Source organism: Heptranchias perlo, chromosome 2 (genome assembly GCF_035084215.1).
Source record: "Heptranchias perlo isolate sHepPer1 chromosome 2, sHepPer1.hap1, whole genome shotgun sequence".
NCBI classification, from domain to species: Eukaryota; Metazoa; Chordata; class Chondrichthyes; order Hexanchiformes; family Hexanchidae; genus Heptranchias; species Heptranchias perlo.
Window position 1 is genome coordinate 84,513,213 of NC_090326.1, and position 24,713 is coordinate 84,537,925.

The following is a 24,713-nucleotide window of genomic DNA, read 5'->3' on the forward strand; positions in this document are numbered from 1 at the left end:
ATAAATAGAAAAAAGATAGTCAAAGAAAGGGTAGGGGCCAAAAAGGAGATCTTGTAGAGGCAGAGGACATCCTTTACTAACAACGCCACCCCACCTCCTTTTCCTTTTTGCCTGTCCTTCCTAAATATCGAATACCCTTAGATATTCAGCGCCCAGCCGTGGTCACCCTGCAGCCATGTTTCCGTAATCACTCGAAACCCACTTCTCCCACACCAATCTTTGAGCCACGCATTCACCTCCCTGATCCTATTGACCCTATGCCAATTTGCTCATGGCTCAGGTAATAATCCAAAGATTATTACCTTTGTGGTTCTGCTTTTTAATTTAGACCCCAGCTGCTCAACTCTCAACGCAGAACCTTTTTCTTAATCCTACCTATGTTGTTGGTAACTACATGGACCATGACAACTGAATCCTCCCCCTCCCACTTCAAGTTCTTCTCCAACCCGGAGGAGATGTCCTTAACCCTGGCACCGGGTAGGCAACTTAGCCTTCAGGACTCATGCTCCTGGTTGCAGAGAACAGTGTCCATCCCCCTAACTATACTGTCGCCTACTAGAACCACTTTCCTTTTTACTCCTCCCACTTGAATGGCTTCCTGTACCATGGTGCCATGGTCAGTTTGCTCATCCTCCTCGCAGGCCCCGCACTTGTCCACAAGGGTTGCAAGAATCTCAAATCTATTGGACAAGTGCAAGGACTGAGGCTCCTGCAATATTACCTCCTGTATCCCCGTACCTGCCTCACTCGCAGTCACACCCTTCTGTCCCTGACCACGTGGCAATTCTAAAGTATTTAATCTAAGGGGTGTGGCTGCCTCCTGGAGCAAAAGATCCAGGTAGCTTTCTCCCTCCCTGATGTCTTGAATTGTCTGCAGCTTGGACTCCAGTTCCTCAACTCGGAGCCGAAGTTCCTCGAGCCTCTTCTTATCTAAGTATGTTAAAAATAATGTTAGAAAAGCTCCCGCCTTGTTATGAAGTATTTAATTTTCTGGTACCACAAAATTTGGAAAACAAAATATCAAATAATCTACACTGCTACCTGGTAGGAGCTTTTATCAGGAGACAATTTCAGCCTAAGCACAGACCGGGCATTAATCAAGTGCAGCAAGTTTCCCACCCGCTGAAATCAAAGAGCGCTGTCCCCAATGATTCTTCTGTGGTCAGCCTAATTGTTATATTTTCAGGGAGGTCCCAGTGCAAATTGGGGGCTTGCTGATTCTACGGTGGGATATCTGGTGTTGCTGCAGGAAAGCCCTGCAGTAGTACCTTAAAAGGAGCATCTTTGTGTGTGGTAAAAATTTTGAAAATCAATGGGAGGAGCAAAGTACTACAGTACCACATGGGGCAAATTTTTAAAAATCTTCTATGGAAGTATTATTGTGGCAGATGATAATACTGCTTGACAGGGTAGATGCTGAGAGGCTGTTTTACCTGGCTGGAGAGTCTAGAAGTAGGGGGCACAGTCTCAGGATAAGGGGTCGGCCATTTAGGACTGAGATGAGGAGGCATTTCTTCACTCAGAGGGTTGTGAATCTTTGGAATTCTCTACCCCAGAAGGCTGAGTATACTCAAGACTGAGATCGATAGATTTTTGGACTCTAAGGGAAACAAGGGATATGGCGATCGGGCAGGAAAGTGGAGTTGAGGCCATATGGCCTGCTCCTGCACCTATTTCTTATGTTCTTATGATAGTGGTCTTCTTTGGCTACTGACCACCTCACTCCATCTTAGCCATTTCATTATCCAGCTTGCGTGAGAGCCACCTCACTCTCGTGTAGCTCCCACCGGGACAATACATCCACCAACCTCACCTCACCTACCCCTGCCATGGGGAAGGGAGCACCTAGAGGAGGCAATAGGTTAGGGACTAGAACACACAAATTAAACTACACATGAGGCAAACACATTACTTTTAGGGCAATAACATTTGGCTACACTTTATTCCAGCTGTGTCCAGATAATGTTCTTGGTATGGTGTTGGATAATGGTTCAGCAGAGGGAAAGAATGAGATCCAAAGTATGTGCGATGCAACAATTTGGACAGAGCATGATGAAGATGCTGAGATGACTGCTGATGCTTTGGGTGGATGGAGTACATTTGGAAAGGTCTCATATACAGTTCTAGCGGCTTCAACATGCAGATTTTCTGACTCTTCTTGTACGAGTCATTGAAAGCTAACATGCAGGGGCAGCAAGCAATTTAGGAAGGCAAATGGTATGCTGGCCTTTATTACAAGAGGATTTGAGTACAGGAGTAACGATGTCTTACTGCAATCATATAGGGCCTTGGTGAGACCGCACCTGGAGTATTGTGTACAATTTTGGTCTTCTTACCTAAGAAAGGATATACTTGCCATAGAGGGAGAGCAACGAAGGTTTACCAGATTGATTCCTGGGATGGCCGGATTGTCGTATGAGGAGAGATTGAATGGACTAGGCGTGTATTCACTAGAGTTTAGAAGAATGAGAGGTGATGTAATTGAAACATACAAAATTCTTACAGGGCTCGATAGGATAGATGCAAGGAGGATGGTTCCCCTGGCTGGGGAGTCTAGAACCAGGGGTCACAGTCTCAAGGGTAGGCCATTTAGGACTGAGATGAGGAGAAATTTCTTCACTCGGAAGGTGGTGAATCTTTGGAATTCTTTATCCCAGAGGGCTGTAGAGGCTCAGTCATTGATTACATTCAAAACAGAGATTGATAGATTTCTAGATATTAAAGGCGTCAAGGGATATGGGGATGGTGCAGGAAAATGGCATTGAGGTAGAAGATCAACCGTGATCTTGTTGAATGGGGGTGCAGGCTCGAGGTGCCGGATTTTTAAAAATTATTCATTTATGGGATGTCGGCGTCGCTGGCGAGACCAGCATTTATTGCCCATCCCGAATTGCCCTTGAGAAGGTGGTGGTGAGCTGTCTTCTTGAACCGCTGCAGTCCGTGTGGTGACGGTTCTCCCACAGTGCTGTTCGGGAGGGAGTTCCAGGATTTTGACCTGGCGACGACGAAGGAACGGTGATATATTTCCAAGTTGGGATGGTGTGTGACTTGGAGGGGAACGTGCAGGTGGTGTTGTTCCCATGTACCTGCTGCTCTTGTCCTTCTAGGTGGAAGGGGTCGCGGGTTTGGGAGGTGCTGTCGAAGAAGGCTTGGCGAGTTGCTGCAGTGCATCCTGTGGATGGTACACACTGCAGCCACAGTGCGCCGGTGGTGAAGGGAGTGAATGTTTAGGGTGGTGGATGGGGTGCCAATCAAGTGAGCTGCTTTGTCCTGGATGGTGTCGAGCTTCTTGAGTGTTGTTGGAGCTGCACTCGTCCAGGCAAGTGGAGAGTATTCCATCACACTCCTGACTTGTGCCTTGTAGATGGTGGAAAGGCTTTGGGGAGTCAGGAGGTGAGTCACTCGCTGCAGAATACCCAGCCTCTGACCTGCTCTTGTAGCCACAGTATTTATATGGCTGGTCCAGTTAAGTTTCTGGTCAATGGTGACCCCCAGGATGTTGATGGTGGGGGATTCGGCGATGGTAATGCCGTTGAATCTCAAGGGGAGGTGGTCAGACTCTCTCTTGTTGGAGATGGTCATTGCCTGGCACTTGTCTGGTGTGAATGTTACTTGCCACTTATGAGCCCAAGCCTGGATGTTGTCCAGGTCTTGCTGCATGCAGGCTCGGACTACTTCATTATTTGAGGGGTTGCGAATGCAACTGAACACTGTGCAGTCATCAGCGAACGTCCCCATTTCTGACCTTATGATGGAGGGAAGGTCATTGATGAAGCAGCTGAAGATGGTTGGGCCGAGGACAGTGCCCTGAGGAACTCCTGCAGCAATGCCCTGGGGCTGAGATGATTGGCCTCCAACAACCACTACCAACTTCCTTTGTGCAAGGTATGACTCCAGCCACTGGAGAGTTTTCCCCCTGATTCCCATTGACTTCAATTTTACTAGGGCTCCTTGGTGCCACACTCGGTCAAATGCTGCCTTGATGTCAAGGGCTGTCACTCTCACCTCACCTCTGGAATTCAGCTCTTTTGTCCATGTTTGCACCAAGGCTGTAATGAGGTCTGGAGCCGAGTGGTCCTGGCGGAACCCAAACTGAGCATCGGTGAACAGGTTATTGGTGAGTAAGTGCCGCTTGATAGCACTGTCAACGACACCTTCCATCACTTTGCTGATGATTAAGAATAGGCTGATGGGACGATAATTGGCTGGATTGGATTTGTCCTGTTTTTTGTGGACAGGACATACCTGGGCAATTTTCCACATTGCCGGGTAGATGCCAGTGTTGTAGCTGTACTGGAACAGCTTGGCTCGAGGCGCAGCTAGTTCTGGAGCACAAGTCTTCAGCACCACAGCTGGGATGTTGTCGGGGCCCATAGCCTTTGCTGTATCCAGTGCACTCAGCCATTTCTTGATATCACGTGGAGTGAATCGAATTGGCTGAAGACTGGCTTCTGTGATGGTGGGGATATCGGGAGGAGGCCGAGATAGATCATCCACTCGGCACTTCTGGCTGAAGATGGTTGCAAACTCTTCAGGCTTGTCTTTTGCATTCACGTGCTGGACTCCGCCATCATTGAGGATGGGGATGTTAGCAGAGCCTCCTCCTCCCATTAGTTGTTTAATTGTCCACCACCATTTACGACTGGATGTGGCAGGACTGCAGAGCTTTGATCTGATCCGTTGTTTGTGGAATCGCTTAGCTCTGTCTGTAGCATGTTGCTTCCGCTGTTTAGCATGCATGTAGTCCTGAGTTGTAGCTTCACCAGGTTGGCATCTTATTTTTCGGTACGCCTGATGCTGCTCCTGGCATGCTCTTCTACACTCCTCATTGAACCAGCGTTGATCCCCTGGCTTGTTGGTAATGGTAGAGTGAGGAATATGCCGGGCCATGAGGTTACAGATTGTGGTGGAATACAATTCTGCTGCTGCTGATGGCCCACAGCGCCTCATGGATGCCCAGTTTTGAGCTGCTAGATCTGTTCTGAATCTATCCCATTTAGCACGGTGGTAATGCCACACAACACGTTGGATGGTGTCCTCAGTGCGAAGACGGGACTTCATCTCCACGAGGACTGTACGGTGGTCACTCCTACCAATACTGTCACGGACAGATGCATTTGCGACAGGTAGATTGGTGAGGACGAGGTCAAGTAAGTTTTTCCCTCGTGTTGGTTCGCTCACCACCTGCCGCAGGCCCAGTCTGGCAGCTATGCCCTTCAGGACTCGGCCAGCTCGGTCAGTCGTGGTGCTACCGAGGCACTCTTGGTGATGGACAAGGATCACATGATGGACATAGGATGGCCTACTCCTGCTCCTATTTCTTATGTTCTTGTTCATGTCGCTTATCTCCTGACTGCAACTGATTGTCCCCCTCCTTCATCTGCCCCATGATGATGATGCATTATTGCATGACAAAGTTGTGCAAAATAGCCAGATGACAATTATCTGGGAGACTTTTGTCCAACTGTATTGGAACACACCCTTGACCAGTCAAGTCACCCGAGGTGCTAAGGATGTCTATGGTCTATTCCATTGCACCTTATTTTACCCGATGGTGTCTGCAGCTGTCTGAGAATTGTGATGAGATATGACTCCAGAAGATAGCCTTGGTCACCTAGCCGCTAACCTTGCATTCTGTCTGATTAAACATATGTATGTACTTTTGTCTTAAGAATAAAATTAATTTGTTCAAAATGCATCAAGCAGGAGGGCAAAATTTGCACCAAGCACTTAAGTCCCCTGTAACTCTTTTTCAGTCACATCCATAAAGAATTCATCCCCGAAAATCCTTCATTCTGAATGTAGCTGGGTGATGAATGCGCATGTGATCATTTTCACTATGGGCTGCAGGATGACACTTGGGCACTAATCTGCACTATTCTATGCTTATGATCCCAGATGAGTTGCACATTCAGGGAGTGGTCGCCCTTGCACTTTATGCAGACAGCCGAATTAGGGAGAGGGTGCCCATGGGTACCATCAATGATGCCCTGCACTGTGGCGAATCCTGCCACATGGAAATGGTTCACAACCCATCATGCTGTTGGTCACCCATAAGGAATTTGATGAAATGGTTTGCTCTTGTAAACAATACCTACTTCATATGCCTGTACGCTGTGAGATGCAGCCAACAGGATCACAGTTCCTCAGGCAATCCAAGTAAAGATTTGTAAGAGATGAAAGACAGAGGGTAATTATGGTTCTGACTCAACATCATCTCCCAGGCATCCCATCTTTGCACCTCCTCTTCTGCCTCCAAATGACAAATGCAGACGGATTCCTTTGAAACCACATGCTGTCAATTGAAATGGTAATTACCAAAACCCTTGACACAATGTTAATCCTAATAAAGTGGTGCCAAAAAAACCAAAAAAGACCTAAGACTTCAACAATTATATTGCAATGCAGTACTGAGAGAGTGCTGCACTGTTAGAAATGCTGTCTTTTGGAGGGATGTTAAAACGAGGTCCCATCTCCAGCGAGCACAATCTCTGACCAACTTCTAGCCACCCCCTCTAGTGGTATAAACAATCAGAAAATCTTCGACTTTAGCTTTCCTGCTCAGCAGGAAGCTACTTATCTGATGTCAGCCACAGAGGTGTCTTCAAGCAGCTATACTCCCTAGTCTTGATTGGTATTCTTTGAGAAACAGCCATGAGACACCAACACCAATAATGAAAGTATGCAACAATGACAGAGATACATAGAAAGAGTGGAAGACAAATGGGAGGGGGACAAGCTGAGACAGTTACTGGAAGAGGATCATACATCGAAGGTTCACTAGATTGATTCCTGGAAGGAGAGGGTTGTCCTATGAGGAGAGATTGAGTAGAATGGGCCTATTCTCTCTGGAGCTTAGAAGAATGAGAGGTGATCTCATTGCAACATATATGATTCTAAGAGGGCTTGACAGGGTAGATGCTGAGAAGATGTTTCCCATGGCTGGAGAGTCTAAAACTAGAGGGCATAGTCTCAGGATTAGGGATCGGCCATTTAGGACTGAGATGAGGTGGAATTTCTTCAATCAGAGGGTTGTGAATCTTTGGAATTCTCTACCCCAGAGGGCTGTGGATGCTCTGTCATTGAGGCTGAGATTGATAGATTTTTGGATGATATGGGAATCAAGGGATATGGGGATCGGGTGGGAAAGTGGAATTGAGATCAAAGATCAGCCATGATCTTATTGAATGGCGGAGCAGGCCCGATGGGCCATATGGTCTACTCCTGCTCCTATTTTTTATGTTCTTATCACCGGCTGCTGCTCAGAGAAACCTCCGGCTCGGTGACATCACCCGATCAACGTCACAGAGAGCCAGGAGGGGATTGGAGAGTCAGGAATTGAGGGTCTCGACATTCGTGGGAGTCTCAGCAATCAGCCGTTTCTGAAACGGGGTGTCAATGAAATCGGAGGGAGGCCGTCTCTGAAATCGGGGTGGGAGGTGGTCCCTGAAATCGGGAGGGGGGGTGTGGCGGTCTATGAAATTGGGGGGGGGGGCGGGGTCACTGAAATCGGGAAAGGGGACTCAGGGAGACATGCAGTCTGGGGAATGGGGGCTTGGGGAGCGAAGGAGACGGATGAGAACAGGTTGTGGGAGTTCGCGGGAGAGAAGGGGACTGGGGGTCGGGAGTTTGGGGCTCAAGCGAGGGGGGGGGGGGGGGGGGGGCAAATGGGGTGGAAGTGGGCCACCATCATTGTCTACAGTGACAGGAGCTGCAGCTACAACCTGGTGGGTGGGAGAGGCACAGAGAGGAACAGCCAGTAAAGGAGTAAGTGAAACCTGGGGACCTTACTTTGGTAAATAGTGAATGAATATTTCCACTGGTGGAGGAAGGGGAACTAGGGGACAGAAACCAAGGATTCTCACTGGAAGAACCAAGGGGGAAGGGAGGAGGAAGGTTTTTTAAACTGAGGGCTATTAGACCGTGGGATCCTTCACATGTGGATATTGAGATAGACTAAAATTTAATGATATAAATATTTAATGATATATAACTGGGAAAGGAAGAATATTATAGAATCTGGGGTTACAGGAGTGTCAGCATCAGGGGCCGAAAGCCTCCTCCTGTGCTGTAATTTCTTGGTTTTCCCTTTTCGCCTGCTTGTGGGTGGCCTCCTGCTCTTGGCACGTCTCGCACAACAGCCGCTGGTGCGAAACCACGACTAAGGATACTCTGGTACAGGGGACCCAACCATTATGAGATAAATTCAATAACATTTGTAATAGTCATGTGGTCAGAAGATCACGTGATCAAACCTCCAGGAATACCTCCAACCAGAGTTGGCAACCCTAAAAAATGTGTATGCTTGTTTAAAAATGGAAGGTCGCATCCTCGAAATGAATTTGAGTTGTTGGATGGTCTGCAGACTGCAGTATTTTCCATTGCGGCTACATCTGTGATCAATCGAGTCCGTCACATCGCTGCCGAGCAGATCCTCAAAGGGGCGCGAAAACATTTTTTGAAGGCACTCGCAGACGCAAAGTAAAGCTTTGCCAGGTTCTGGTCACAAACCCGGTAGATAATTTTATACGGCTCTTTTTCCATTTTGATGGCGGAGGCAGCGAGGTATTCGCAACCGAATCGGCCTTTGGTTTGCAACCTATCCAGTCAGAGCGGACAGGCCGTTGGGAACCGGGGGCTCCATTTTTCTGTGGCAGCAGTGCTGCCTGCGGGCGGTAGCGGGGAGAGAATGGGAACGGCGACTCCAAAGCAGTTCTGTCAACTCCTGCAGAGGCCGCTCATCAGCGTGACTCTGGAAGCTTTCGAGAGGTGAGCGAGTTCGAACGGAGCGAGCCCGGGGATCACACAGCGTTCCACCTCAGCCATTGTTACAGCTGACGTCACAATACTTTAGGTCATTGGAGGGCAGAGTTTTGTATGAAAAGTCAGAACTTACATTCATATAGCGCCTGGGCGCTTTACAGCCAATGAAGTGCTCTTAAAGTGTAGCCGCTGTTGTAATGTAGCAAAGGCTGCAATTGCTTAATAGGAACTGGATATATCACAAATAGGGTTGCAAACTCTGGTTGGAGACATTCCTGGACATTACTTACAGCACAGAAACAGGCCATTTGTCCCAACAGGTATATGCCAGTGTTTATGCTCCACATGAACTTCATCTCATCCTAACAACATATCCTTCTATTCCTTTCTCCCTCTTGTACTTATCTAGCTTCCCTTTAAATGCACCTATGATCATGTGATCATCTGACCCCATGATGCCTGATCTCATAACATTTGATCACATGTTAATTGCATTTACCTAATAAAGATTGGGTCCGCTGTAGTTGAGTATCTTTTCTCGTAGCTTCGCGTCAGCCCCTGTTGTGCGAGAACTTTCAAGACTCAGGAAGCCACGTGTGAGCGGGCGGGGAAGAGGGGAAACCAAAGGTGGAAGAGTGATTTGCAGAGGGGAATGTGAAGAACTTTAATTCTACCAGTAACTAATGATAATGCACTGAAATTGCACTGATAACTAATAGTAATACTAGTAACACTCAAATTCCCCTCATAACCATCAGTAATACAATAACTCGGTGATACTCTATACCTAACTGGTAGTAATGGGTGTAATGCCCTGAAATCCTACCTGTAACTAGTAGTAATCCTATAACCTGCTGATATTCACCCTGAAACCATAGCCAGAAATCCCCTGCACTGCAAAAGGTGCCATCAGGCGCCCCAGTCGATGCTACTTTTAATAGGTCTCATCTCTCGCTCTATCTCCTTGGACTCCAGTTCAGTGTGAAGGTGACAACTAGTGGGAACCTCTGTCAGAGCTGATCTGTATCACATGTTCACTTCACACATCAAAACCGGCCGATACAAACCAACCTGAGCCAAACCGAGAGATTATATGAAGGGAAGCGAATTCAGTGTTTGGGGCACTTTTCACAGGGCACATCACCTTAAACTCAGCTCAGCACCAACATTTCTAAACCACTCCCTGGGCTCAGACTCAATAATGGACAGTTTTCTTAGAATTCGGCCCCAGTGCCTGTGCTGGAGTTGGCGCTCTCTTCTGTAACCCCATTCTCCCCAGATCTTTTTATATTCCTCCTTTTCAAATATTTATCCCATTCCCGTTTAAATTAAGTTTTAGTCTCTAACTCAAGAGCCACATGTGGTGAAGGGTCCCATGGTTTAATAGCTCTCAGTCCAAGAACCTTCCCCCTTGGTTCTTCCAGTGAGAATCTTTGGTTTCCATCTGTTAGTTCCCCATTCGCCCTCCAATCGAAATAATCTTTCACTATTTACCCACGGTAAGGTCCCCAGGTTTCACTTACCCTTTTACTGGCTGCTCCACTCTCGGTGCTGCAGTGTTGCTGCTGCTCCCAGCTCGTGTGGAGCATAAACACTGGCATAGACCAATTGGGCCAAATGGCCTGTTTCTGTGCTGTAGACTCGATGTAACTCAACGTAAGAAACACTGGTCCCCACCTCCGCCCCTACTTGAGCCCCCATCCCCAGACACACTCTCTCCACAAGCCCCCATTCCCAGCCTTCATTTCTCCCCTGAGCCCCCATTCCCCAGTCTACATCTCCCCGTGAGCCCCCATTCCCCAGTCTACATCTCCCCGTGAGCCCCCATTCCCCAGTCTACATCTCCCCGTGAGCCCCCATTCCCCAGTCTACATCTCCCCGTGAGCCCCCAATCCCCAGTCTCTGTCCCCGTGAGCCCCCATTCCCCAGTCTACATCTCCCCGTGAGCCCCCATTCCCCAGTCTCTGTCCCCGTGAGCCCCCATTCCCCAGTCTCTGTCCCCGTGAGCCCCCATTCCCCAGTCTCTGTCCCCGTGAGCACGCATTCCCAGTCTCTCTCCCCGTGTTCCACAGTCTCCCTTTCCATGAGCCCCCATTCCCCAGTCTCCATTTCTCTTCCAAGCCCCCATTCCCCAGTCTCCATTTCTCCCCTGAGCCCCCATTCCCCAGTCTCCATTTTGAATGCCGACAACTTCACACTCTCCAGCCCTCTCCAAACTGCACACCAGCTGGTCAGGGCTCTATGCGTGTTGAGCAGACTTTGTAAAACTTCAAAAATGAATATATTTTCCTTTATAAAGTTAAAAGCTTGAGATATGCTCTCTGGCTTAGTGGGTAAATGCACCATCAGTAACTGAGCTGTATGCAGTCCAAGAAGTTCCTAAAATTGGACTCAATGCTCTTGGTTTGCAAAGGGGAAACTATCAACCAGACGTCATGCTGCTGTTTGCCATATCGAGACCCCTGATTGAAAGTGTGTTTGTGTGTTGGGCAGAATTTAGTCACCTGTGATGCTGATGCTCCCTATTCCAGGTAAAATAGTCTGCTGACACTTGGCGTGTAGTCTTATTTATAAAGAATAGCAACATTGGTGACTGCTGGAGCATGTTGAATTCCCCATCATGAGACATCACCTTCAGCAGTACAAGAAAGAAAAGAGGGTAAAATTAGGGAAAAAATTCTCTTGCTAGTTTTCAGTCTTCCCTTTTTCTCCTGAAAATGCTGTCTCCTCACTGTGAACCCTCCATATTTAAGCCTTGACATTGAGTATCACTGGGCTATTTAACTGTGGGGTCACGACAACCAAGCCCGATTCCAACCTCCGACCCACGCATGGTGAAGCCAATTGCAATTTCCAGCTGCCATTATAGCTGACACTTCAGGGCAGGACTGGTACTAACGGAGTGCTACAATGTTGGAGGTGCCATATTTTGGATGAAATGTTAAACCGAGGCCTCGTCTGCCTGCTTAGGTGGATGTAAAAGATCCCACAGCATTATTCAAAGAAGGGCAGGGGAGTTCTTCCCTAGCCAACATTTGTCCCTCGACCAACACCATTCAAACAGATTATCTGGTCATATACCTCATCACTGATTTGTGGGATCTTGCTGTGCACCAATAGGCTGATGTATTTACATAGTTATATAGAGTTTATAGCACAGAAACAGACCATTTGGTCCAATGTGTCTATGCCGGCGTTTATGCTCCTCAAGAGCCTCCCCCCACCCCTCTTCATCTAACCGTATCAGCATATCTTTCTATTCCTTTCTCCCTCATGTGCTTATTTAGCTTCCCCTTAAATGCCTCAACTACTCCTTGTGGTAGTGCAATCCACATTCTTACCACACTTTGGGTAAAGAGGTTTCTCCTGAATTCCCTATTGGATTTATTAGTGACTATCTTATATTTATGACATCTACTTTTGGACACCCTCACAAGTAGAAATATCTTCTCTATGGCAACCAAAGGCGGGTATATGGAGTTAAATCACAGATCAGCAATGATCTTACCAAATGGCGGAGCAGGCACGAGGGGCTGAATGGCCCTCTCCTGTTCCTATGTTCCTATGTTCCTAAACCCTATCATTATCTTAAAGACTTCTTTTAGGTCACCCCTCAGCCTTCCCTTTTCTAGAGGAAAGAGCCACAGCCTGTTCAGCCTTTCCTGATCAGTATATCCTTTCAATTCTGGTATCATCCTTGTGAATCATTCTTGCACCTTCTCCAGTGCCTCTATATCCTTTTTATAATATGGAGACCAGAACTGTGCACAGTACCCCGAGTGTGGTCTAACCAAGGTTCTATACAAGTTTAACATAACTTCTCTGCTTTAAATTCTATCCCTCTAGAAATGAACCCCAGTGCTTTGCTTTTTTATGGCCTGAATAACCTGCGCTGCTACTTCTGGTGATTTGCGTTATCTATACTCCTAGATTCCTTTGCTCCTCTAACCCATTTAGATTCTTATTATCCAAGCAGTTTGTGGCCTCCTTATTCTTCCTACCGAAATGCACCACCTCACACTTATCTATAATGAAATTCATTTGCCAATTACACGTCCATTCTGCAAGTTTATTAATGTGATAACATAACAACATAAGAAATAGGAGCAGGAGTGGGCCATATGGCCCCTTGAGCCTGCTCCGCCATTCAATAAGATTATGGCTGATCTTCTACCTCAACTCCGCTTTCCCGCCCTATTCCCATATCACTCAATTCCCTTAGTGTCCAAAAATCTATCGATCTCAGTTTTGAATATACTCAACGACTGAGCATCCCACACAACCCTCTGGGGTAGAGAATTCCGAAGATTCACAACCCTCTGACTGAAGAAATTTTTCCTCATCTCGATCCTAAATGGCCGACCCCTTATCTTGAGACTATGAGCCCCAGTTCTAGATTCTCCAGCCAGGGGAAACAGCCTCTCAGCACCTACCCTGTCGAGCCCGCTAAGAATTTTATACGTTTCAATGAGATTGTCTCTCATTCTTCTAAACTCCAGAGAATATAGGCCCATTCTACTAAATCTTTCTGTATTTTATTACATTCTTCCTTTGTATTAATTTGGTGTCGTCCGCAAATTTTGAAATTGTCCTTCCGATTCCCAAGTCCAAATCATTAATGTAAATTGTGAACAACAGTGGTCCTGGCACCGATCCGCATGGAAAACCACTTCCCACCTTTTGCCAGCCTGAATAAGGTACCCTTAACCCATACTCTCTGTTTTGTAGCCAGCTTGCTATCCATTCTGCTACCTGTCCCCTGACTCCACATGCTCTGACCTTAGTCCTGAGTCTACTATGTGTTACCTTATCAAAGGCCTTTTGATAATCTAAATATATCTACTGCATTACCCTTGTCTACTCTTTCTTTTACTCTTTCAAACAATTCAATAAGGTTGTTCAAGCATGAATTTCCCTTTTGAAATCCATACTGACTATTCTTCATTATATTTTTGGTTTCTAGATGTTTTTCTATTACATCTTTGAGTAAAGATTCCATTATCTTTCCTACCACCTACAATGTTAAATTAACTGGTCTATCGTTCCCTGGACTTATTCTAGCTCCTTTTTTAAATATAGCTATAACATTAGCTGTCCTCCAGCCCTCTGGCACTATTCCCTTTTCTAATGAATTGTTATATATATGTGCCTCTGCCATCTTTTCCCTAACTTATTTTAGTATGCATGGATGCAATCCATCCAGACTAGGGGTTTTATCCTCTCCATGTTTGATTAATTTATCAATTATCTTCCCTGCCCCCTTTCTATCTTAAATGTTTTTATATCTTTTTTGAATCTCTTCTTCTAATGTCATACCCACCTTGTTAGTCTCCCTTGTAAATACTGAGGCAGAGTAACTATTCAATATTTCTGCCATTTCGTTGTCATTACCTGTGAGTTTATCTTATGAATCCCTTAGTGGCCCTATCCCTATCCTGATTTTTCTTTTGTTATTTATGTGTCAGTAGAATACTTTACTATTCCTTTTTATATTTCTCGATAGTTGAATTTCGTAGTTCCTCTTTGCTTTCCTAATTGTTTTTTTTTACTTCTTTCCTAGCCTCTTCATATTCCCCTTAGTCATCCTGTCCTTTATTGTCTATGTAGTTAGTGTAAACATTTTTTTAATTTCAATTTTACCCGTATTTCTATATTTGCCTACATAACAACAGTAACTACACTTCAAAAGTGATTCAATATATGTAAAGTACTTTGAGGCATCCTGAGGATATAAAAAGTGTTCTGTCTTTCTTTCAAATATAATTCACCTCCTCTGCCATCCACCTTTGCAAATAGAAATTTGAGGCTTCACTGGATAATGGCAGCAAAGGCCCAATATCACTCAATTGCAAGCCCAATCAAGGTAAACGGTATCATAATTTATAGGTGGATAAACATCTCAAAAGCTAATAGTGATTTCGAAGAAGAATGATTGAGGTTGTATAGAAAGAAAGAAAAAAAGAACTTACTTTGATAGAGCGCCTTTCACGACCTCAGAACATCCCAAAGTGCTTTACAGTCAATGAAGTACTTTTGAAGTGCACATCCAAGCACCTTTTAAATGCGATGAGAGTTTCTACCTCTACCACTCTTCCAGGCAGTAAGGTCTGGACCCCTACCGCCCTCTGGGTGAAAATTTTTTTCCTCAGCTCCCCTCTAATCCTTCAACCAATTACTTTAAATCTATGCCCCCTGCTAATTGACACCTCTGCTAAGGGAAATAGGTCCTTCCCATCCACTTTATCTAGGCCCCTTATAATTTTATACACCTCAATTAAATCTTCCCTCAATCTCCTCTGTTCCAAAGAAAACAACGCCAGCCTATCCAATCTTTCCTCGTAGCTAAAATTCTCCAGTCCTAGCAACATCCTCGTAAATCTCCTCTGTACCCTCTCTCGTGCTATCACATCTTTCCTTCAAAGGGAGACTGCCAAGTCACCAAGCAAACCCTTGACCTAATTGGTTTGAGTACAGCAGATACACTGACAAAGCAGCTAGCTGATTCTCACTGAAAATGTGGATGAATCTGGACAGTTCCATGTATTCGCTATTCGTTTGACGTAGAGATGATGGGCTCCTTTTCAGTTACAGCTAGCTGAAACCAATTTTTAAATCACATTAACCTGATCTAAAGCCATTAAAATATAATACAGAAATCTTTCAACTTGTTACAGAATTTATAACCATAGGAATTAGATTTATATGGGTTCAGGTCAAAGTGAAGTCCCACAGGGCTTCATGTTGTAACAGTTACTGTTCAAAATCCTCATAAATGATTTGAAAGAGGACATTAATAGAACCATTCATGTGTTTTTAGATGGCACAAAAATGTGCATGGGAATGAGCAATTTAGATCAGATAAATAGGTTACAAGGAAATTTAGGGAAATGTGCTGTAGGATGATCTTGTGGACTAGGGAGGTAATGGCTGAATTCAGCCTAAGATATAATGTGTAAGACGGGATTGAGTGAAAGATGTAATGGTGCTGAAAAACCCATACTCTGATACAACTAGTAGCATAGTTATACTGTTTATTATATGGCCTGGTTCTTTGTCCCACCACATTTTGGTTAACTGTCTCAGTGTGGCACTCGTGGGTTAGGCACATGAGCATTGCACCTTTAATTGTAAACTGATTGGAATCGTAATTAGACTCATGTATTGTAATTTTTGAAGTCCTATTCGTGGTCTATTATTTAATGCTGATTATAAGTCCTGCTTTGTCACTGATATTGCTACTGAGAGAAACTTTATCTTGTCGTAGTAGATATAGTTTTGGACGGGTTGCTAAGAGGAAGAATTATCAAGGGGCAACGTCTCCATTGCAGGTAGCGAGAAAAATCAGAACATCCATGCATAATTTTTGATGTGGCAGTGTTATACACAAGCAACACATTGATGTTTTTGTGATTCAGAGTTGTGTTTTGCATCACACAATTGAGTGATTGACAACTGCCGCCTTCATGTAAATATATTTCGATTATGTTGCAGCACTTGAGCTGGCTTACAATACCTGTTACCTGTTCATTTAAGGAGTTATTTTACAACTTTCAAAAAAAAAATATTCCACTGAGGAAAAAAGGGTGTAAAAGAAATGACAGCCATCCGTGGCTAAGTAAAGAAATTAAGGATAGTATCCGACTAAAAACAAGGACATATAAGGTAGCCAAACTTAGTGGGAGGATAGAAGATTGGGAAGTCTTCAAAAGACAGCAAAAAGTAACTAAAGGATTGATTAAGAAAGGGAAGATAGATTATGAAAATAAATTAGCAAAAAATATAAAAACAGATAGCAAGAGTTTCTACAGTTATACAAAAAGAAAAAGGGTGGCTAAGGCAAACGTAGGTCCCTTAGTGGATGAGACCGGGAAATTAATGGTGGGAAACATGGAGATGGCAAAAATGCTGAACAAATATTTTGTTTCAGTCTTTACGGTAGAGGACACTAAGAATATCCCAACACTGGACAAACAGGAGGCTCTATGGGGGGAGGAGCTAAATATGATTAAAATCACTAAGAAATTGGTACTCAGTAAATTAATGGGACTCAAGGCGGATAAGTCCCCTGGACCGGATGGCTTACATCCTAGGGTCTTGAGGGAAGTGGCAGTGGGGATTGTGGATGCTTTGGTAATAATTTTCCAAAATTCTCTGGACTCGGCAAAGGTCCCGGCAGATTGGAAAACTGCTAATGTAACACCCTTATTTAAAAAGGGTAGTAGGCAGAAGGCTGGAAATTATAGACCAGTTAGCCTAACATCTGTGGTGGGTAAAATTTTGAAGTCTATTATTGAGGAGACAGTAGCAGAACATTTGGATAAACATAATTTAATAGGACAAAGTCAGCATGGCTTTACAAAGGGGAAGTCATGTCTGACAAATTTGCTTGAATTCTTTGAGGACATAACGTACAGGGTGGATAAAGGGGAACCAGTGGACGTAGTGTATTTAGACTTCCAGAAGGCATTCGACAAGGTGCCACATAAAAGATTATTGCTCAAGATAAAGAATCACTGGATTGGGGGTAATATTCTGGCATGGGTGGAGGATTGGTTATCTAACAGGAAGCAGAGAGTTGGGATAAATGGTTCATTCTCGGACTGGCAACCAGTAGCCAGTGGTGTTCCGCAGGGGTCGGTGCTGGGTCCCCAACTCTTTACAATCTATATTAACGACTTGGAGGAGGGGACCAAGTGTAACATATCAAAGTTTGCAGATGATACAAAGATGGGAGGGAAAGTAGAGAGTGAGGAGGACATAAAAAACTACAAGGGGATATAGACAGGCTGGGTGAGTGGGCGGAGATTTGGCAGATGCAATACAATATTGGAAAATGTGAGGTTATGCACTATGGCAGGAAAAATCAGAGAGCAAGTTGTTATCTTAATGGCGAGAAACTGGAAAGTACTGCAGTACAAAGGGATCTGGGGGTCCTAGTGCAAGAAAATCAAAAAGTTAGTATGCAGATGCAGCAGGTGATCAAGAAGGCCAACGGAATGTTGGTTTTTATTGCTAGGGGGATAGAATATAAAAACAGGGAGGTATTGCTGCAGTTATATAAGGTATTGGTGAGACCACACCTGGAATACTGCATACAGTTTCGGTGTCCATACTTAAGAAAAGACATACTTGCTCTCGAGGCAGTACAAAGAAGGTTCACTCGGTTAATCCCGGGGATGAGGGGGCGGACATATGAGGAGAGGTTGAGTAGATTGGGACTCTACTCATTGGAGTTCAGAAGAATGAGAGGCGATCTTATTGAAACATATAAGATTGTGATGGGGCTTGATCGGGTGGATGCGGTGAGGATGTTCCCAAGGATGGGTGAAACTAGAACTAGCGGGCATAATCTTAGAATAAGGGGCTGCTCTTTCAAAACTGAGATGAGGAGAAACTTCTTCACTCAGAGCAGGTCTGTGGAATCTGCTGCCCCAGGAAGCTGTGGAAGCTACATCATTAAATAAATTTATAACAGAAATAGACAGTTTCCTAGAAGTAAAGGGAATTAGGGGTTACAGGGAATGGGCAGGAAATTGGACATGAATTTAGATTTGAGGTTAGGATCAGATCAGCCATGATCTTATTGAATGGCGAAGCAGGCTCGAGGGGCCGATTGGCCTATTCCTGCTCCTATTTCTTATGTTTTCTTATGTTCTTATGAAAATTGCCGTGGGATTACCTATTTTCAGTACTGTATATTTGAGCCAGGTGGTAATAACCAGGCTAATTCCTCATTTTACAATTTTTTCTCTTCACTTGTCTCCCTGATGGTGGTGACTTATACAGGGATATGTTCCCTCAAATGTTGACAATTAGTATCTTCCCCCAATTGTCCTCTCTTCATGTGTTCGTCACAGGAAGACCATAGCCAAACCCAATCATATCTCCATTTGATATCTACACGTGCATTTTCCAGCAGGTTTCATTGGATAACAATTGGGAGCAGGAACTCTGATGGATTTTTCTTCCCCCCCCCCCCCACCCACTCCCTGGACCAATAGCAGTGCCCTAGGTTATCTTACTCAGCACAGCACCAGTATGAATTTCTGCCGCAACTGGCATTCTTTTGGCTTTTCTAAGTGAGATTGTCAATTTAGTGTCGAAACAACAACTTGCATTTATGTAGCACCTTTAACATAAGAACACATGTCAAGGCGCTTCACAGAAGGGTAATCAGAAAAAAATCAAAACCCACCAAAGAATGAGATGTTAGATATGACCAAAACCTTAGTCAGAGGTGAGTTTTAAGGAGGGTCTTAAATGTTGAGAATGAGCTGGAGAGGCAGAGGGGTTCAGGGAGGGAATTCTAGAGCTTAGGGCCTTGATGGCTGAAGGCACAATCACCAATGGTGGGTTGAAGGGAATGGGGAATGCACATGTAGCTGAAGTTGGAGGAACGCAGAGTTCTCGGAGGGTTTTAGGGCTGGAGAAGGATATAGAGATAGGGATGGAAAAGGCTATGAAGGGATTTAAACATGAGGATGAGAATTTTAAATTTGAGTTATCGCGGGACCAGAAGCCAATTTAGGTCAGCAAGCACAGAGGTGATGGATGAGCGGGACTTGGTGTGGGATAGGATACAGGCAGGAGAGATTTGGATGAACTGAAGATTATGAAGGTGGAAAATGGGAAGTTGGCCAGGTGAATATTGAAATCGCGAGTCTGGAGATAACAAAAATATGGATAAAGGTTTCAGCTGCAGATAATCTGAGGGATAAGGTAAGGTGGAGACAGGCAATGTTACAGAAGTAGAAGTAGGCAGTCTTTGTGATAGAGGATACGTGGTCAGAAGCTCAGCTTGGGGTCGAATAGGATGCCAAGGTTGCAAACAGTCTGGTTCAACTTGAGACGATGGCTGGGGAAGGTGATGGAATGGGTGGCAAAGGTATGGTGTTTGTGGCGGGGATTGAAGATGATGTCTTCGGTCTTCCCAGGGCTGGATGGCAGACAAGCAGTCTAACAACACATATATAGTGGAGGGGTCGAGAGAGGTGGAGCTGGGTGTCATTAACGTACTTGATTTCATATCTTCAGATCACGTCACCAAGGGACAGCAACTCCATCTTTGAACCTCTCCAATTAGGTTTCTGCCCCTGCTGCAGCACTAAAACGGCCCTAATCAATGTCTCAAATGGCACCCTCTATCACTGTGGTGCACTATCCCTACTCATCCTTCTCAACCTCTCTGCAGCCTTTTACACAGTCACCACTGCATCCTCCTCCAATGCCTCTCCTCCGTTGTCCAGCTAAATGGGACTGCTTTCACCTGGTTCCACTCTAACCTATCCAGTCATAGTCATAGAATTTCCTACAATGGCTTTGCTTCCTGCCCCCGCACCGTTATCTCTGGAGTTCCCCAAGAATCTATCCTTGGCCCCCTCCTCTTCCTCATCTATAACAACAACAATACTCTGGCTATGATTGAACACAAAAACAGATTGTTGCTTGTTGATGTCACAGGTAACAAATTACAGGCTATAGTTTTGTCAAATTATTTTATACTAAATTGAGGCTCAAACAAACAATAAAATTAATATTGACTGCAGTTTACAGGCTATAAGGTAAATACGGGTTTGTGGATTTGTTCAGCTCTGTAACCCTTAGTTAAACCGATAAAGGGTGGGGGGGGGGGAAGGTTCAGGCAAAAATATTAGTAAAAAAGATAAAACAAGAGTAAGAAAAAGGGACCAGAGTAAAGTTCAGGCCAGTGTTAACCACAAATATTCCAGGTCTGGAAAACAATAAAATAACTGAAATAAACAGTGGAAGTGATAAATAAGAAGAAAAATGATAAGGTAAAAAGTGTAAAAGTAAAGGGAACAACTACTAAAGACGATTTAAACTGCCTGTACAGCAATGTTCACAGCATCCAAAATAAAACGGTGGTGGTGGTGGGGGGGGGCGGGTGTTGGAGGCAATAATCTGAAGCAAGGAACCAGATATAGTAGGAATATCTGAAACACAGCTACATAAAGAACAGGACCGGCAACTAAATATTACAGGCTTAATCAGAAAGGATAGGGAAGGAAGAAGGGGGTGGGGGTGGAGTAGCTGTACTAATTAGGGATAAAATAATGGGAGTAGAAAAAGGGACATAACTAACAGAAGGATAGAGACAGAATCCATATGGATTGAAATAAAAGACAAGAAGGGACCGATCATGCTAATAGGGGTATACTACAGATTACCTAATAGTGGAAAGGAGGTGAAGGAAGAAATATGTCAGCAAATATATGAGATGAGTAAAGGGCATAGAATAATAATCATGGGAGGTTTCAACTACCCTCAAATAAACTGGCAAGAAGAGGTAGGTAAAGGGGTACAGGGAATGGAGTTTTTACAATGTGTGCAGGACTCATTTCTCACCCAGTACGTAAAAAGCCCAACAAGAGAAGAAGCACTGTTGGATCGAGTAATGGGAAATTAACCAGAACAGATAAGAGAAGTAAGTGTAGGGGAACATCGAGGCAACAGCAATCACAACATAATATGATTTAAGCTAAAGATTGAGAAGGACATAAGTAAGACAAAGACCAAAGTAATAAATTGGAAAAATGCTGATTTTGAAGGGATGAGAATGGAACTAGAGAAAATAAACTGGAAAAATTCACTGACAAACAAAGAAAAAGAACAGCAGTGGGAAACATTTAAAAAGGTGATCAATAGAGTCCAGGAGAGATATATCCCTCTACAAAGCAAGAACAAACTAGCCAGTAATGACACACCATAAAGTGATAAGGGCAAAATTGAAACTAAAGAAAAAGGTATACCCTAAGTACATAGACAACAAAGGGGAGGAAGACAAAAGGGAATATGAAAATGTTAGGAAAGAAGTCAAAAAAAAATTAGGAAGGCAAAAAGAAACAACGAAATCAAATTATCGAGGAATATCAAAAATAATAGTAAAGTATTCTACAGACACATAAATAACAAAAGAAAAATCAGGATAGGGATAGGGCCACTAAGGGATGCACAAGATAAACTCACAGTTAATGACAGCAAAATGTCAGAAGTATTAAATAATTACTTTGTTTCAGTATTTACCAGGGAGACTAATCTGATGGGCATGATTTTAGAATAGATCAAAAAAGATGTAACAACATTTAAGATAGAAAGCGGGAGGGGGGGTGGGGAGATAATTAACTAATCAAACTTAGAGAGGATAAAACCCCTGGTCCGGATGGATTGCATTCACGCACACTAAAAGAAGTTAGGGAAGAGATGGCAGAGGCACTATGACATTTTCTGTATATATATATATATATATAACAATTCATTAGAAAAGGGAATAGTGCCAGAGGACTGGCGGACAGCTCATGTTATTCCTATATTTAAAAAGGGAGATAAAACAAGCCCAGGGAACTATAGACTAATTAGCTTAACATCAGTGGTTGGAAAGATAGTGGAATCAGTACTCAAAGATATAATAGTGAATCAACTAGAAACCGAAAATATAATAAAGAATAGTCAGTATGGATTTCAAAAGAGAAGGTCATGTTTGACCAACCTTATTGAATTCTTAGAAGAAGCAACAGAAAGGGTAGACAAGGATATTGTAGTAAATGTAATATGTTTGGATTTTCAAAAGGCCTTTGATACGCTACCACATAGTAGACTTATGACTAAGGGTCAGAGCATGTGGAGTCAGGGGACAAGTAGCAGAATGGATAGCAAGCTGGCTACAAAACAGAAAACAGAGAGTAGGGGTTAAAGGTAGTTACTCAGATTGGCAAAAGGTGGGAAGTGGTGTTCCACAAGGATCGGTGCTGGGACCACTGTTGTTCACCAAATACATAAATGATTGGACTCGAGAATCGCAAGTACAATTTCAAAATTTGTGGACAACACCAAATTGGGGGGTATAGTTAATACTGAGGAGGACTGTGACAAAATAGAGGAAGATATTAATAATCTTGCAGAATGGGTGTGTAATTGGCAAATGAATTTCAATATAGATAAGTGTGAGGTGGTACATTTTGGTAGGAATAATAAGGAGGCCACATACTGCTTGGAAAATAAGAGTCTAAATGGGGTAGAGGAGCAAAGGAATCTGGGGGTACAGATACACAAATCACTAAAACTAGCGACGCAGTTTAATAAGACCATAAAAAAGGCAAACCAAGCACTGGGGTTCATTTCTAGAGGGATAGAATTCAAAAGCAGAGAAGTTATGCTAAACTTGTACAGAACCTTGGTTAGACCACACTTGGAGTACTATGAACAGTTCTGGTCTCTACACTATAAAAAGGATATAGAGGTACTGGAGAAGATACAAAAAAGATTTACTAGGATGATACCGGAAATGAGAGGTTAAAACCTATCAGGAAACATTGAATAGGCTGGGGCTCTTTTCTCTAGAAAAGAGAAGACTGAGGGGTGACCTGATAGAGGTCTGTAAGGTTATGAAAGGATTTGATAGAGTAGACGTAGAGAAGATGTTTCCACTTGCAGGGGAGACCAGAACTAGGGACCATAAATATAAGATAGTCACTAACAAATCCAATAGGGAATTCAAGAGAAACCTGTTCACCCAGAGAGTGGTAAGAATGTGGAATTTGCTACCACAAGGAGTAGTTGAGGCAACTAGCTAAGATGCATTTAAGTGGAAGCTAGATAAACGCATGAGGGAGAAGGGAATAGAAGGATATGTTGATAGGGTGGGAGGAGGCTCACATGGATCATAAACACTGGCATGGACCTGTTGAGGCAAATGGCCTGTTTGTATGCTCTACATTTTTGTAAAGTTTGATCATTTACTGTTACAGCCTCCACCTATATTCAGTATGTCTGCAGTATGGTGGTGTGCTCTGATAGTTTAAGATAATTTTTTTTATTAAATACTAATGTTCCAGCTTTTACCCATGGACCTTAACATCATTCATCTGTAACACTATTAAATGTTAACTACAGTAAGATAGTTAAATTAGCATAAATCTACTACAGAAGTTGTCCTCTTTCAAACTATGGCATACATTTTGTTAAAGGAGAATGATACTGTTTTGAAGTGCATACACAAGAACTTTCAATCCAAAGTAATTATCTATAAAGGTTTTAATTAAAAACAATGTTTAGGAACAGGAGTAGGACATTCAGTTCCTCGAGCCTGCTCTGTCATTCAATTAGATCATGGCTGATCTGTACCTCAACTCCATTTACCTGCCTTTGCTCCATGTCACTTGATACCCTTATCTAACAAAAATCTACCGATCTCAGTCTTGAAAGCTACGATTGTCCCCCAGCATCCACAGCCTTTTGGGGTAGAGAATTCCAGATTTCTACTACCCGTTATGTGAAAAAGTGCTTCCTGATTTTGCCCCTGAATGGCCTAACTGTAATTTTAAGATTATATCCTCTCTTTCTTGATTGCCCCAGCAGAGGAAATAGTTTCTTTCCATCTACCCGATCGGATCCTTTTAATATTTCAAATTCCTCGATCAGATCACCCCTCAATCTTCTATACTCAAGAGAATATAAGCCAAGTTAATGCAACCTGTCATCGTAATTTAACCCTCTAAGCCTCGGCATCATTCTGGTGAATCTGCACTGTATCTCCTCCATTTCCCATATGTTATGGGGAAAAAGTTCAATTTTCAAAGTCACAGGGTAGCTTGCTGGAATGAACATTCCTGCTACATCCAGTCATGAATGGTGGTGGACAATTAAACAACTAAAGGGAGGAGGAGGCTCCGTGAACATCCCCATCCTCTATGATGGCAGAGCCCAGCACACGAGTGCAAAAGACAAGGCTGAAGCATTGCTACCATCTTCGGCCAGAAGTGCTGAGTGGATGATCCATCTCGGCCTCCTCCTGATATCCCCACTATTACAGAAACCAGTTTTCAGCCAATTCAATTCACCCCGTGTGATATCAAGAAACGGCTGAGTGCACTGGATACAGTAAAGGCTGTGCGCACCGACAACATCCCAGCTGTAGTGCTGACGTCCTGTGC

General features: G+C 43.9%; 1 protein-coding gene across 1 annotated transcript in view; it reads left to right on the plus strand.

Moving 5' to 3' along the window:
- The first annotated feature begins 8,185 nt into the window (after nt 1-8,185).
- crppa (CDP-L-ribitol pyrophosphorylase A) overlaps nt 8,186-24,713 on the plus strand; it is a 324,300-nt gene continuing 307,772 nt past the window's right edge. The window contains exon 1 of the mRNA XM_068003843.1: nt 8,186-8,769. Within this exon, the coding sequence (XP_067859944.1) occupies nt 8,549-8,769 (221 nt within the window). The 5' untranslated portion in view covers nt 8,186-8,548. The remainder of the gene's footprint in view (nt 8,770-24,713) is intronic.